The sequence below is a fragment of the Gopherus flavomarginatus genome, chromosome 9, assembly GCF_025201925.1.
Source record: "Gopherus flavomarginatus isolate rGopFla2 chromosome 9, rGopFla2.mat.asm, whole genome shotgun sequence".
Classification (NCBI taxonomy): domain Eukaryota; kingdom Metazoa; phylum Chordata; order Testudines; family Testudinidae; genus Gopherus; species Gopherus flavomarginatus.
The window spans coordinates 63,789,050-63,805,553 of NC_066625.1; the positions used below are offsets into that span (position 1 = coordinate 63,789,050).

Genomic DNA, 16,504 nt, shown 5'->3' on the forward strand with positions numbered 1-16,504 from the left:
TCCTACCAGAAAGATAAATATCAAGGGAAATGTAACTCGGCTTCCATATATTTAAGTCAACAAGATAAAATAGGTTACACAGCACATACCTATTCTGAGTTTATGTATAAATCTAGATGACAGAAGCTTCATGCTTCAGGTTAAAGTAGTTTTATGAACTTTCTTATTGCATATTTGTACACACAGATTAAAGAGGGAGGTTCTGTGTTTTTAGCTAATATACAGATAATGGCAAACGACAGGATGTAGGAAAATGTACAGGTTGAAAGAGTGACTAAGTTTGCATGGGAGTTCATGAAAGTGAAATGCCATCTATTCACAATAAACAAAAGGTACAATCACTTGCAAAATTCCATGTGAGAGGTCCCATGAGATTTAAAAGATAGCTAATAAATTAGCTTTTTGCATATTTTCAAATCTTGTCTTAGGAGGAACTCTTTTAAATTTACTTATCCTTATGAATATTGTGTTTTTTAACACTCTGTTGACTCCCCAGAATAGCTTCCGCTTTTCTTAACTTCCTGAGACCCTTCAGATCTCTCCAAGTGATTATGATGATTTAGTACTCTGGAGTACCAGATACTTTATGTAACTTTGATATGTGGTGCCAGGGCTCTATTAGTTTCTGTACAAAAGTATATTCTGTCCTGGATGGCTACTGTTCTCAGTCCCTGCCTTTTAGAGCAGTGGTTCTCAACCAGGGTTATGCATACACCTGGGAGTATGTAGAGGTCTTTCGGGGGTACATCAACTCATCTAGATATTTGCCTAGTTTTACAGCAGGCTACATAAAAATCACTAGCAAGGTCAGGACAAACTAAAATTTCATACAGACTATGACTTGTTTATACTGTTCTATATAGTATACACTGAAAAGTACAATATTTATATTCCAATTGATTTAGTTTACAATTATGGTAAAAATCAGAAAGTAAGCAATTTTTCAGTAATAGTGTGCGGTGACACTTTTTTATTTTTATGTCTGATTTTGTAAGCAAGTAGTTTTGTGAGGTGAAACTGGGGGTAGACAAGACAAATCAGACTTCTGCAAGGGGTAGAGTAGTCTGGAAAGGTTGAGAATCATTGTTTTAGGGCATTTCATTTGCAGCTATTGTATAATGCTCTGCTTTCTGATTCATTGATTAAGAAAAACCATGAAAAGGAGACTTTTTGGTGGTGGTAAAAAAAATCACACAATAGATCTTTCTTAATACATTCAGATTTGTCTTTGGCAATCTCCTGGATTATATGGGATGTGCAGCTTGTCCCATTACCTATAAACAATCCATATTTCTGGTATAGGGCACCTAACTATATCCATTTTTAAAAAGTTCTCATAAACCTTGTCTTTCTCTAGCCGGCTTTTAGTTGTCTGTCTGGTTGACAGAAGTTACTAGATCTTTATCTTTGAGCAGCAATGCTCTAATGCAGGGGTTCTCAAACTAGGGGTTGGGGCCCCTCAGGGGGTCACAAGGTTATTACATGGGGGGATCATGAGCTGTCAGCCTCCACCCCAAACCCTGCTTTGCCTCCAGCATTTATAATGGTGTTAAATATATTTAAAAGTTTTTTTTTAAATGTATAAGGGGGGTTACACTCAGAGGCTTGCTATGTGAAAGGGGTCACCAGTACAAAAGTTTGAGAACCACTGCTCTAATGTTTCTGTTCACCGCATTGCATTTCAATACATAGCTACTTGTAAATGGCAAAACGCAGACAGGGCTTGATCCAGCTCTGAGATGCATAGATATAGATTCAATCCTAACATGAAATTAAATTTAGAACTATACTGTGCTACTCTGAAGCAGATTTTCTAGATTCTCACAAACCTGCTGCCCCTGGGTATAATTTTTGGTGGTGCCCAAATGGGTCCAAGTCCTGTGTCCCCACACCTGCCTTGTGGGGGTGTGTATGGTGGGAGGGGGATGAGGACTCTGGCTGGGGGCGCAGGCTTTGGGGTGGGGCTGGGGATGAGGTGTTTGGGTTGTGGGAGGGGCTCAGGCTAGAGCAGAGGATTGAGGTGTGGGGGTGAGGGCTGTAGGGTGGGGCCGGGGATGAGGGATTCATGGTGCAGGAGGGGGCTAAGGTTGGGGTGAGGGGGTGAGGGCTCTGGCTGGGGGTGCCGGCTCTGGCTGGGGGTGCGGGCTCTGGGATGGGGTAGGGCAGGAGATGAGGGGTTTGGGGTGTAGGCAGGCTGTCCCAGGGCTGGGGCCAGAGAGAAGGACTCCACAGTCCCCCAGCCCTGTCCCTGAGGGGAGCTCTGAGGGAGAGGGCCCCCTCTTTCCCCTCCCCCCCAGCATCACCCAGCACTGTCACTGTCACTACATGTATTCCTAGAGGCTAGACTCCTCTCAGGTCCAGGAAGCCCCTCACCTCCCCTATGTTGGGTGCTGGAGTGGAGGGGACTGTCATCACAGGTGGCCTCCTCCCCCGCTGCAGCTTGTTTCCCCTCACCATAGCCTCATGGGGGATGGGGCTACCCCTTGCCCAGCATGGGGCAGGAGTGGTGGCTGCGGGCGGGGAGTGGTGGTGGGATCAGACGGTCGGACACTCTCACCCAAGCCCCAGCAGCTGCTCGGGTGAGGTCTAGACTCCATCTCCCAGAAGCCCCTCAGTGTCTCCTCCCAGTGGGTGCCAGGGGAGGGGAGGGCTGCCAATCATGTTTGCGCTTCTTTCCCTCCTCAGGAGCAGCAGTTGCCTCAGCCTGCTACCAGTGCCGCTCTTGTGTTGTAGGCAGGGACACTCTGGGGTCAGGGAGCGGCAGGTGGGAGCTGTGGGACGCTACGGGGGAGGTGCCTGGGGGTGGCAGGCAGGGCCAGGGGAGAGACCTGGCTCCGAACATTGGTGGAGTTGGGCACCCAGGCCTTGAATATTCCTGGAGCCTGGGTACCATGGGCCCATACAACTTGCCACCCTCGTCTCATTCATATTTCAAAATCCCACTGCTGCTACTGGACACCCAGTATGTTGACTGCAACTTTACCAGACAAAGAATCCACAGTGTCCCAACAATTCAGAACTTATGAACATGATATAATGGGCTAACAGAACTCATGTTTGTGTTTGCAAAACTAAAAGGCACAAATATAGAGCATTTTATAACTAGGAGAGGAAGGTCCAGTGGTTAAGGCACTGCCTTAGATCTGGATGATCCAGATCTCAATTCCCTGCTCTGCCACAGGCTTCTGGTGTGACTGTGGGCAAGTCACTTAGCTTTTCTGTGCCTCGATTTCCCCCATCTTTAATGTGGGGTTGATATCACTGCCCTACATCACAGGGGTGTTGTGAGGATATTTCTTTAAAAATCATGAGGCACTCTGATAACTATGATGATCAGGCCATAGAAATGCCTAAGATACCTAGACAGACTATGTGATGAATTCAGAGAGGATGTATTGGCTCTTGCATTTTGGCTGGACCACAGAGGAGTCTTATCTTCTGCAGTGTGCACTTGAATGCTTAGAAAAGATATTGGTACTAACATTTGGAAACCCTTTTAAAGAATCCTTGTCATATCCTAAAAAAAAAAATAAACGACCTAAGCCTGTGTGAGGCAGTTGTGAAATAATGGTATGGTGCTTGCTGGCGCACCAGTGAGGAACTGAAGCCACCGAAGTGCTGTAACAGAGGCATGAAATAAAAAGACAAGTACCTTTTTTAACACTAGTTATTTATATTTTGTTATTCAGACCAGTCCATTTGGCAGTCCATTCCTCAAGTCCCATTGACTACAGTGGGACTTAAATGTTTGCTCATATTTAAGCACATACTCAAGTGCTTTTGCTAAGTAGAGGTAGACCGTAAGTTTTGATCTGAATTGCTGCAAAGTCCAAAGGAGTTCAGCTACATATGTTTGGTTGGGACCTATCTCTAGTTTCATTGGCATCCTGGAAACTATTGAATAAGTATTGACAAATATTTATTTTTCTCTATTTCTGTAGGATTTGTGTGTAATCTGCAATCTGGACTCTAACACACCGAAGGGCATTTGTTCACCCCAAAAGACTTCATAGTCAAGGATCATGGTAGACATTTTAATAGTATCTTTGAGGTAAGTTGTACAATAAATTTTTTTTAATGATTTAATATGCTCTTGTCATAGTGCAATAAGTATTGATTGACTGTATATCTGTAGACTTTACAAGCAAGTGTTGTTTTAACTATTTGGACCATTAGTAGTTTAATGCAAAGTCCAGTCTAAATGATCGAATGGTTAAGTGCATAGTTCACTTAGAACAATCAGGCAAGGACAATCTTTGAGAGGAGGGGAGAGGAGAATTGGAAAGTTCTCAATGTCTTGTTCCAGGAGGGCTTGTTTTCACCTTGTGTCAGTGTCCTAGCAGGATTTCTTGTAATTTGCAGATCTTTTTTACCATTTTTGGTGAGATCTAATGACTCCTATTTATAGTAAATGCCTTTTAAATAATTTTTATTCTTAAACTTTGAATTGTATGCATTAAAGTTGAAAGTTGTATGTTGTTGGAATGATTGACTCACATGTTCATGACTGCTAGACCATTGTGTGTTTTCTTTCATTTGTATGAAAATGGACTGGAAGTGACCCCTCAGGTCCAACCCTCTCTCTTCTGAATTTCAAATGCTAGGGTTTGGACCCAAATCCCCAGATCCAGACCTGCTTCTATCTTGAGCTTTCAGCTCGGATTTCACACTCCAATGGATCTTCTATATATTGCAGCCTATAACAGTGCTACCTTTTCTGTGGAGACTTCTCCCAGCCTCCCCTCACAAGACAGACCAAGAAGCCACCATGCTCAGGGAAGTCACTTACCATGGCTGCCAGAGGCACAGGGTATGATACAGAGTGGCCCCACAGCTTATACCATGAGGAGACAACCATCCCCCATACCATAATCAATAATAGGGGAGAAACTCACTGAGGGGCATCCCCCCTTGGGTTTTCTATGGGGGAGGGGGGCCTTTTGGGATAGCTCAATGGTTTGAGCATTAGCCTGCTAAACCCAGGGTTGAGAGTTCAATCCTTGAGGGAGCCATTTAGGGATCTGGGGCAAAAATCTGTCTGGGGATTGGGCCTGCTTTGAGCAGGGGGTTGGACTAGATGACCCTCCTGAGGTCCCTTCCAACCCTGATATTCTATTAATTCTATGACAGTTCTCCCCAGATAAGAGCATTAGTGTCTTCAACAGGAAACCTCCCCCGAGACATTGATTTAAACAAAAGATGGCATTGCCACTATGGGGGAGTATTACTGTATTCTCCACCTAGTGTGAGATGGATGTTTTGGTTTGACAGTTTGATATATCCCTGCATACTCCACTTCAAATGTGCCTAATTTTGATGTGTGCTTGGTATTTTTTTGGCTTATTTATAACATCTGTAACAAATCTTCAGAGCAGGATAAACCTATTTTTGTAGTTTAGGGAACCTAGCAATAGTCAAGCATGATAAATAAAATTACAAACTCCAGAGAAGTGGCCAAAGTCAACTGAGTCAAAGTGAAATAACACAAAATTAAAAAAAAAAAAATCACAACCCCTCAATCAACCCAGAGGCTTTCCTCAGGAAGGCTTAAGTATTCCTGCCAGATTTCCTATGTGCTTGAAACAGTAGGTTGATAACAAATATTTTTGGCAGACCCAAGCATATACACAGAGACAAACTATAAACTACCCTCATTGTCCCTGTGCACATGTTCACACACATGCTGAGTTGTAATCCCCTTTTTAGAGACTGGTCAGGAAAAGCTTGGCACAGAATAATCACACACGTGCTAAGGAGTTCAATTTTGAAGTGGGAACTTTTAATCTGGTAAGTAATTTGCTTTGAAGATTATAGTCCTTGCTCACTTTAGAACTGCCACCCTCATGCAGGATTTTATTAAAATGTATTCATAGAAATGTGCTGCCCATTGACTGAGCCTGGCCTTTTGCTGTTCATGAAAGTTAGTTTCCCTATGCAAATGCTGAATTTCCTATTGTACCCTCTGAGGGAACAGGGAGAGTAGAAGCTAGACAGAGGGTGAAGACCTCTGAAAAAGTAAAGCGGGTATTCAACTGGAGCAAATCAGATGTTCCGAAACTATTCCAGGGATCATATAATATGAAGCTGCCCAGGGGTGTCTGTGATTTGTGTTCTAGCTAGGAGTTTGTCATATTTCTATTGAAACTTCATTGAAATGGGGCACTATGAAGGAGATCACCTGCCCATGGGAAAAAGCATATGTGGCTCCTGGATTACAGGACACATTTGGGAAAACAGCATGTTCCGTGGTTAGGGCACTAGACTGGGAGTAGGAAGATCTGAGTTCTGTTTCCAGTTTTGACCTTGGGCAAATTATTTCCCCTCTTTATGCCTCTGTTTTCTCCCTCCATTTGTCTGGAAGTGCCCCCTCTTCAGAATGGGGACTGTCTCTTACTGTGTATGCAGAGGCTCTGGGTGCTAATAACAATAAAAGATGCAACATGGTTTTTGAAAGGGCTTTAAAATGTTCTTATTTAAAAACAAAGAAAACAAGATTGGCACTGCCTAATGATTTAGCTATAGTTTTTATCCTTTTTCATGGTTATTGCTTTGTGCAAGAGGACTAGAACATGATAATGAGGTGGTGATAGGCACTATATAATATTATCCAATGGCCAGTTCCCCCACCCCCAGTATGTTAGTGAAGGCAAACAAATATCTTTCTAATGTAGAGAACTATTTTCTTGAGTTTTCTGTGTTTGTAGTAACGAAATGGCAAGTGCAGAAAAAATATCTCTGTTTGATAGACCCCTGTGACAGTGTATATCAAGGCTTCTCTGCCCCTGTTGGACCTGTCACTGCCCTGACACACCCTCTCTAAGGAGACGTATGACCGGGGAAAGAGGGGTAGTGAGTTTAGACCTCCAAACACTGCCTAGAGAAGTGACTCAAGCTTGATACTGGGGGAACCAGCAAGATTTGCACCTCTGTCAGTTAGAAGAGCCAGGAGGAGGCAGAAGGCAATCAGGACCTACCAGACAAGATAAGATGGCTTGCTTGCTTCTCCTAAGGAGGAGTGCTGGGTAGGGTTACCACCTTTTAAAATGCAAAAAACCTAGCATGCTCCCCACAAGGCAAGCCCACCACAACTCCAACCAAAAGGAACTCCACACACCCACATCAACAGTCACTTTATAGTATCTAGAGAGAGAGCACCTATAGATAAGATTTATAACATCATTTTCTTACCTTTGTCGTGTTTCTCCAAGCTGCTTTGTTTGTTTCCATCTTCACTGAGATTCCTTTTCCCCCCTCAAACTTCATTGATTCTATATTTTTAAGTGCATACTTGAATGTGAACTTTCTGGAACTTCATACATAAAGAAAATCTGTTTAATCTATTTCTTGAATTTATATTTGCTGTTTGAATTTGCCATTTGCAGCAATTTCTTATTTTTAACAGCAACATCGTAGCATTGTTAGCTGGACACAGAAACTTCTAACATTAGATATCCCAGTGTATTGTGATGATAATAATGAAAATCTTTAGAACCAGTTCAAAAAACCCTGGCAGATTAAATTCTGTTTCTGGCAATTCATAAAAACAAACAAACAAAAAAAGGCCAGGCTGGTCAAATACCAGCCAGGTGGTAACCCTAGTGCTGGGTGAAGATGGGTCAGGAGAAGATTTCCTGGGACCTAACCCAGAATACTCAGGCCTGGGTCAGGACCTAACAACTCAACAGCAGTTTTGGTTTAAAGCTTGTGACACGTCGTTCATTTTTGTTGTGGAGTTTAAAAGCCTAGATGACTCTTTTAGTAGAATTTCAGTTAACTGTTTCAAGACTACCAAGGGATCACTGTATGAGACACCTTGCTCCTGATGAGATTTGTCAGCCCCCCTCTGAAAGTGTCTGAAACAATGTAGAATATTTTAAAGGTTTGTGGAGAAGAGAGCTGTGAGTGGGAAGTACAGTTGAATTCTGTCTGATCTGTTGGGCTTGTCTTCATGATGGGGTAATATGCCTTATGGGGTGACGATTTCTAAAGTGCACTAAGATGTTGCACATTAATTGATCTGTGTGTATCCTGCTGGTGTGCATTAAAGGTTACCTAGGGCATGGTGCACTTTAGAAATATCACCTCTGTAAAGCAAATTACCTGACTGTGTAGATAAGAATCCATTTAAAAGGTTTACTGGTTTATAAAGACAGTTGGCTGAATCTCAGATGTTAAGCAATTGAATCAACTGATCGTATACAGTATTACTGTATTAATGAAGTGTATAGAGTGAGGTCTTTGCTGAAAGCTAACGACACACTAATTAATATTATTGTGAAATGTATGTATTAAAAGAATAGGAGGAAATATGGATACTTAAAGATATTATGTTTTAAAGTCTGTGGAGAAACAGGTTCCCTCTCAGACAGGAGGGCAGGCAGCTATCTCCTGAGGTTAAGCCAGGTGTGACCAAAACCGATGGAAGCTGCATTTACGCAGAAATCAGTCAAGGGGTGGGAAGGCCACAGGAAGGGGAAACATAGCATGAAGTCATCCTGCCTCTTGGAATAGTCATTGGACTTTGGAAGATAAACAAAGACAGAAGCCATCTTTTGCATCTATAACTAGACAAACACACAGAACAGAGCTCATGCAAGCTGAGAAAGATGGGTCCTTCAACCAAGGGATGGTTGAACTGTCTGGAAACTGATTATAGGTGAGAAACTTGCATAGCTAAGGTTGTACCTTGATAGATTAAGTTTGACACTTTTTAGATCTGAGTTTTCATTTTTATTTGCTTGTAACCCTTTCTAACTTAATCATAGAAGTGTGAGACTGGCAGGGTCCTTGATAGATCATCTAGTCCAGTCCCCTGCACTCAAGGCAGGACTAAGTAATAATTAGACTATTCCTGACAAGTGTTTGTCTAACCTGTTCTTCAAAACCTCCAGTAATGGAGATTCCACAACCATAGGCAATTTGTTCCAGTAATTACCCTGACAGTTAAGTTTTTTCCCCTAATATCCAACCTATACCTTCCTTGCTGCAATTTAAGCCCTTTGCTTTTTGTCCTATCCTCAGAGGTTAATGAGAACAATTTTTCACTTTCCTCCTTTTGTACCTGAATTCCGTTAAAATCCTGTCGTCTTTTGTAAATAAACTTGTTTTAACATTAATCTAAATTACCATTGCTGTGTTTGAATTAAAGTGAACCTTAACTCCGGTTAATGTGGCAAGCTGGTTGGTTTTGTGTCTTTAGAGGAACAAACGGACCTTATTTCTCTGAGCTGTCCAGGAGCGGGCTGGACATTACAGGGCGCACTGTTTTGGGAAAATTTGGGACTCGGAGTGTGCTGGCTGTAACTAAAGCTGGTGGAAGCCAGCGTGTGACGGTGTGTTGCTTCAAGCTGCTGGGGTCAGAGTCTGCTAGACCAGGGCTGCAGCTATACACAGACGCTCAGGGTATGACCCTCCTGCTTGTAGGCTGGTTGAGAGCTACAGCAACAATTGTGAGGCACCCAGCGTTTCAGGGTAGGTAGTGACACAACCTCTCAATGGTCTGGATTGCACCCGTGAACCAAACCCCATCACAGAAAAATATTAGGTGCAACTGGTGTGCCTCTGACCAGCAATCCCTTTTGTGCAGCCTTTTGAGCACCACAAAATAGCTGGCAGCAGGGCCAAGAATGAGACCCCTCACTGAGCTAAATTTGGACCCATATAGGTGTGACAAGTAAGCCCCTTATTGATGGTGGATCAGTGTCTGCCTGGTTGGTGGAAGAAGGGCCAGAGAGGCTCAAAAGCAGCTTGGACTTTGGGGCCTGTAGCTCCACTTGGAGTGGGGAGCAGAGGTTGCTGAGATGCTATCTGCAAATCTTTCTCTTTGTTGACATGTCATGGATGGAGAGAGGCAGGGGGAATAGGGCTCATAAACATTGAACCATGTATTGGGCACCTGGGTGTGGTGAGAGTCTCTGGAGAAAGTGACGAGTGAGTTGTCTTGCTGCCCCCCAGGTCTTGTGCTATAAAGTCTAGTCAGTCTCCACAGCTGACTGGAGAGGAACCTGTTCCCTTGCAGTCGTGGAGGTTCTGTGCGTGTCCAGTGCTTCCTCAACACTGTTTTACACAACCGTACTGAGGAGGGAGGAGGCATGTCCCAGGAAGGAACTAAGAAGTGGGGTTTGGTTTTGTATGTTTACAGTTAAATTTTCCTTCGCACTTTCGAAAATCAGGGGAAATGTATCTGGGCACCCAGAAATGGAGGTGCACAAAATTAATGGAATGCTTCTGAAAATGTTAGCTTTCATCTTCATTCAAGCATAAAGTGGGATACGGTTTGTAGTAATAAAACTCTCTGTGTGTGTGTGTGTATAGTTGTGTGGCTTACCCAATACTACTCTCTTTATTATCATGCTGGTAAGTTGCTTGGTATATTTTTTGCCTTTAAGAAGGACACATGAACACAAGCATGCTGCAGAAGTACATGTTATGTGGTCCAAGAAATGTTGTGTTATGTGGATGTTTCAGGTGAGACTACTCATGTCAGTAAATTTTATTCAAGTGCCTAAGCTTTTGTAGGCTCAAGCTTTAAGACAGGTAGCTGGGGTATGTGGTGTGGTTCAGTGATTATCTGCAATACATACACAATCAATATTATTTATTTTTTGCAGACTTCTCAGTTTCATAGTGGTATTAGGATTTCAACTGGTCATCCCGCAGACATCAATTGAACACAGAAAGGTGAGCTACAGAAATTCGGGTTTTGTATCATTAGAAGTAATACGTATGGTGTGTTACTGTATGTTTCTTGCACTAACTTGGTGCAAATACCTCTGCTGTTAGGCATTATATGTAGGATCTTATTTAAAAAAGATGGGAGGCTGGCTGGCCCTGTGCCCTTGTGTTGGTTGGCATCCTCTGTTGCCAGATGCAGGTTGGATTCCCAGTCCCCTGCTGGGAGAGAGAGTGACTAATGCCTTCCATACTGGGTGATTGTGGACTAGTGTTGGATGGGCTCTGTTATTCACTCTCTGCAAACTCAAAGAAGTGGCCTTCAAGGTGGGATCTTAAAGTGCAGAGAGGAGGGGAACGTCCCTGCTAAAATGACATCATAGGGAGGAAGTTTCCCCAACCAGCTAGCCTTCTTCCCTAGAGGCATGTTCTTCCTTGCCATGTCACTAAAGGTGATAATTTGACAGAGTTCACTTACTGGGCATTTCACCATTGGGAGCAATTTGTGATGTAGTTTCTTACCAGTTTTCTGAGATGCTTCTGGTTTTACATGTTGTCCCTTACATGCAACAGATTGTAGGGTTGCCAACCCTCCAGATTTAAACTAGAGTACTGTATACGGTGGATTCTCTGTAACTTGAAGTCTTTAAATCATGATTTGAGGATTTCAGTACCTCAGCCAGAGGTTAGGGGTCAATTTCAGGAGCGGGTGGGTGAGGTTCTGTGGCGTGCAATGTGCAGGATGTCAGACTAGATGCTCATGATGGTCCCTTGTGGCCTTAAAATCTATGAACTTCCCCAAACCCCTTTGACCCCACCTATCAACTGCCAGATAACAAGACTGTTGTTAGCTGCTCAGGCTAAGAGAGACATCTTTCTAATTAAGTGTAAACTCTCAGCTTTGTCACTGGGGCAGTTGTTCCTGCTTGTATGTTGAGATTCTGGTGTATGTTTGCTGAGGGAGTAACTTTGTCCCCCTGTCAGCAGCTTCTACGTGTATTTCTGTGTTGAGCTCCTTTTGTTTCTGTAGACAGAAATTGCAGAACAGCAGATATGTTCGGAGAGAGGTTTTCTGCAGTGGAGCAGTAGCTGTTTCTAAAATTCTAGTGAATGATACAACTTAACATTGTTTGGCATCTTTCTTATGTACTCTTACAAGGCTTTATGGAATTAAAAATTAGGGTACACATTAAATAGGTGGATCTGAGCCAGTCTCCGGGAATAAAGAGACTGTTTAGACACTAGTCTTTATGCATGCGCCTTTGGCATATTCATAAATCTTTGGTGCTTTAGTCTGTGGTGCTGGAAATAGTATGACTGCCAGGGGTGAAAGTAACTTAAAAGTCTTATTGGTACGAGGACCCAGCTCTGGGCCCTCGGGCAGAAGGAGTGGGGCCTCAGGCGGAAGGGATGTGGTTGGAGGTCAGCCTCCCCCAGCCAGCCCTTCCATGTTGCTGGGGCTCCGGAGGCAATTTAAAGGGCCTGGGCCTCTGGCCACTGCTGCAGTAGCAGCATCTGGGAGCCCTGGGCCCTTTTAAATTGCCAGGCCACGGGACAGCTGCTGCTTTTGCCCCCATTCCCCTGGGCAGGGCAAGAGGGGCAGCGTGGTAGCCCTTTAATGTCAGTTGTGTACGGGCCTATACTGGTGGCCACATCTTACTGGTACGCTGTACCAGCTCGTACCAGCCCACTTTCACCTCTGATGATTGCTCAGTTTGCACCTTGTGCAGTTGTTTTTGGCTCTGAAAGGTAAAGACAGGAAATATACTCTGGAGTCCTGGATGTGAATACTTGGGTGAATGTTCTGCTAAAATATTTGGAAATAGTCCAGTTATTTTCTTACTCTGAAGCTTTCTGGAAAGTGAAGAAACTCCCCAAAGCAGCTGATGGGAATCCAATTTAATTGCACCTCAGTGCAGTTAACCCACTTACAGTGCAGCTGAGACCTTGTAGTTTATGACTTTATAGGCAGAGGCTTTGGGTGGTGTTTCTCTCTCTCTCTCATTATGGGAGGTCTTACTATTTTATTTTATTCTTTATTTCTCTTCCTTAACACCCTTTCCCTCCCTCAAAGGTATCAGTGGTAGGAATGTTTTTTTCCTTCAAAGCAGCTTGGAATGGGTTCCTGCTGAGTTGGAAGCTTACATCATACTTTAGCTTGTTTGGAAGTAATATTGCTTTTGAACTAAAGTTCACCTGTAGTTTTCCCATGTACACTAACATTTGTTTTAATTAACTTGAGTCACTGCTTTGGATATGTTTCTAATAGGTTTCGGCTTATTGGCTGTGTTACTATTAGGAGAGAAATGAAAGTCTGGTCCTGCATGCCAACATACAGTAAAAAATATTTTAGAAGAGAAAATCTCTTCTTCAGCAAATCCTGCAGGAGCTAAGCTGAATAGGTTACTTTGCTCAGAAACAAAAAATAATCCATTTTTGGCACTCTAGCCTAAATTTAGCTAGAGAGGAAAATTAGCCAAATTACTTAAATAGTGCAGAAGTGCAAATGGAAACAGGCTGTAGGGACAACAGTGCTAGTTGGGAGAGTTTTTCTTTTTGTTTGCAGTTTCTTATTCTGAACTTTTGTTGCCTTAAACAGAAGTTTTGCTCTTGATCAGAAAACATGTTAGTTGCAATTGAATTTCACTTAGAATTTTTGTGGTCACTAGAAACTGATGAGCATTGTTAAATTTATAGGGGCCAGACCCCGTGAACTAAAAATGAAGAACATATTCACGTGACTTTAGGAGCTAACATGCTGTTTTTAGTAGAGCTATTTGTACTGCTCTGCTATTAACTCTGAATCTGAATAAAATAGAAAGTTATTCTATTTTTATTTAAGGTTTCAGAGCTGAGGATCCAAGGCCATTCACATCTCTCTAAGCTATTGTTCCAGGCTGTCTGCCGACTCAGGAACAGTTTTTACATTTGAAAATGTTCCTTAACTCAGAGACTTATCCGTAGGGTAAAGCACAAATGTTTGCATATTCATATATTCCATACATATAATATGCACATACAGAAGAATTTACCACTGGAACAAACATGTGGGAAGAATCCACGCTAGCCATTACAAATATAGTGAGTACCTCAAGTTAATTAACAAACTATTAGCTAGATGCTCAAAAGTCTAGTGAAGATGAATTATGGAGAGGTGAGAGAAGTTTTTTGTTTCCTTCTGAGTGAAAGCTTAGATTCTAGAGTATAGCTTGACAGCAGCGAGAGTTAGATTATCAGCAAATTTCCCATCCTTTAAATTGTGGGATAGAACTGGTGGAAACAAGCCACACGCTTTTTTTCACATAATGTTTGTGAAGAATGTTATCCCTCATCTTTTCATCAACACTTGTGACAATCAGGGATTATTGAACAGCTTTATCATGGAGCTCTGAAAATAGTTTTCATATACACAGAACTGTAACTACTTTAAGCCTAGCACCTTCCAGGGCCTACAGCAAGTGCTGTGACTGGAAAGCTGGAAGATTCTCCTTTCCAATTGTATAAATCTCCCGTTTCTAGACCAAGTGAGTTGTGAGATATTGGACCTTTAAATATCTTACAGGTACAAGTAATGATTGGCCTGGAGTCTCCAGGAATTAAAAAATTAATCTTTAATTCCTGAAGATTGTCATTTGATGAAGTTTCCAGGAATACATCCAACCAAGATTAGCATCCCTAGGTACAGGACCTAACTTTGTCTTTCCTAGCATTGGGGCCCAGTGTAAATTTAGGGGAGGGAAGTTAATCAGACTGTCTACATTGGGGGAATCGCTAGTTGCCTCTTTAGGGCTGCTTTAAGGCCCCTTTTTTGCTGCTGGAATTATGCAAAAGGGACTTAGCCAGGGCCATGGATCTGTGCTTATGTGTTCATAAAAATAAAATAAACGCTGTGCAGTGACAAGAGCATCATTTTGGCATAGCAGGATTGATCCTGCAAGGTACTGAGCTCCAACTCCTACTAGGGGTTGAGTGCTGATGGCTTCCGAGAAGGAGTTCAGCAGCCTAAACGATCAGGGACATGTGATCATCACTGACAGGGAAAGAAAGAGTTTTATTAAAATATTTTTGACAGATGGCCTGAATTTGGTAGTGACTTAACCTGAAGAAGCCTCTCAGTTCTAGAATCTGAGAGCCTGATGCTGATCTGCTTTACCTCAGTGTAAATCAGGAGGAGTCAAGTTGCATTAGTGTAAAATGGCTGCAAGTGAGATCAAAATTGGGCTGCGAGTTTCTTTGAAAGTACATGATCTCAGCTGAATTCCCAGTGGACAACATTCTCTGTCTTGAACACTGAGCTCACAGCCAACAATGGATGTGCTCTTGGTGTGAAAGATTAGGCACAATTAGGAGGAAGTCTCAAGCTCTAGTCACACAAAGACTGTGCTAAATTGATTCAGAGCAGTTTACTTTCTCAAGTGTTTAGAAAATATTTAAGTCCCTTCAGATGTGGATGAAATCAGTTGGTGGGGTAGTTAAGCTTCTCAGGCATTGTAGCTCTCTGCAGTGACTCATGGATACAAAAGTCTTCTATTTCCAGGGTTTTTAGCCCTTTAATCTTCACAGGCACAGATGTTTCGGCTCGGTTTTTTTTAATACAAAGAACGGAAACCCAAACCATTTAATCTGGTAGTATTTACACTTACCATGTACTGTAAAAGTCAAACAGTTTACTGCATCTCTGATTAAAGGCTTCCAAAAATGCATGGAAGGATTAAAATAGCAGAGCTCGCTAACCAGGCAGACATGTAGACATTGTGTGGTGATGTTTTAGTTGGCCTGTGCACCATTCTTCAGCCACTCATCAGAGATCTGAGCAACTGCTATCTAGAAGTGCTTGGACTAGTTTGTCAGGCACTCCTGAATAAAAGCCACAAATATTCAGTGTGTTTCTTGTAATTGTCATTAAATATTAATGCTGCTGTTCCAAGTGAACTTGTATAATGTAGACTCTGCAGACTTAACTTAAATTGCTGGCTATAAATTGTGTCCAATATATGCATGGCCTGCATTACATATAGCAGTCAATTCATTAGAAATCAGCTGGGATCAGATCTTTCCATGGAGAAGAGTAGAATGGCGAGAGAAATATACTGTGGCTTTGGATCAGCGCACAACACTGACAGTAGTGAAAAGTGAAGTGAAAAAATCATCTCACTGTTACTTTGCGTCTTCTGCTACTTGTGTCCACCTGTTCTCTCTCATTTTATACTTAGACTGTAAGCTCTTCATGGTAAGTTTTTTTGTTAGGCATTTGTACAAGGGCCTAGTGCAATGGGGCCCTGATCCCCGAGTGGGTCCCCATTGTGCTACTGCAATATAAATAATTTATATTGCCACTTTATGACCCAAAATTATTTATTTCTAAATATTTGGCTTGATTTGATTCTTGACCTGACCCAGGAAAAATACGTTGACCTCTACTAGTCCTCTAACCAGTACCGTACTTCCTCTCTTTCCTCATGACCTTGAGATCCCTAAATTGTTTAACTCCCAGCTAGCGTAGATGCTACATCTTGTGTGATACAAAGAAAGAAAATATCCAGTGAGGCTCCTGAGCCACCAGAATCCCAGTTTAGAGAGAAGGGAAACGGTGCAATGTGTTCTTAGTAAGAAGTCTTGTTTCTAAGAAGCCTTAGAAACCGCTTACCCTCCTCCCTGGGTCTGACAGAGCTACCAAGTGATAGACTGGGTTGAAGAGTTACTTGTTCTCCCAAGGTTTTGAGAAGGAGAGGAGAGTGAGCTGATTTGAGGGAAATAAATGTTAGTCATCTTGGGCTAAATGGGTAGTAAGGATAACTCAGCTCACTGGCACGAGAAGCATGAATGAGCCAGT

General features: G+C 42.5%; 1 protein-coding gene across 1 annotated transcript in view; it reads left to right on the forward strand.

The window, feature by feature from the left end:
- Positions 1-16,504, forward strand: part of THSD4 (thrombospondin type 1 domain containing 4) — a 654,719-nt gene that overhangs the window by 36,326 nt on the left and 601,889 nt on the right. Inside the window, exons 2-3 of the mRNA XM_050967929.1 lie at positions 3,942-4,051; positions 10,611-10,680. Coding sequence (XP_050823886.1) covers positions 4,023-4,051; positions 10,611-10,680 — 99 coding nt within the window. The 5' untranslated portion in view covers positions 3,942-4,022. The remainder of the gene's footprint in view (positions 1-3,941; positions 4,052-10,610; positions 10,681-16,504) is intronic.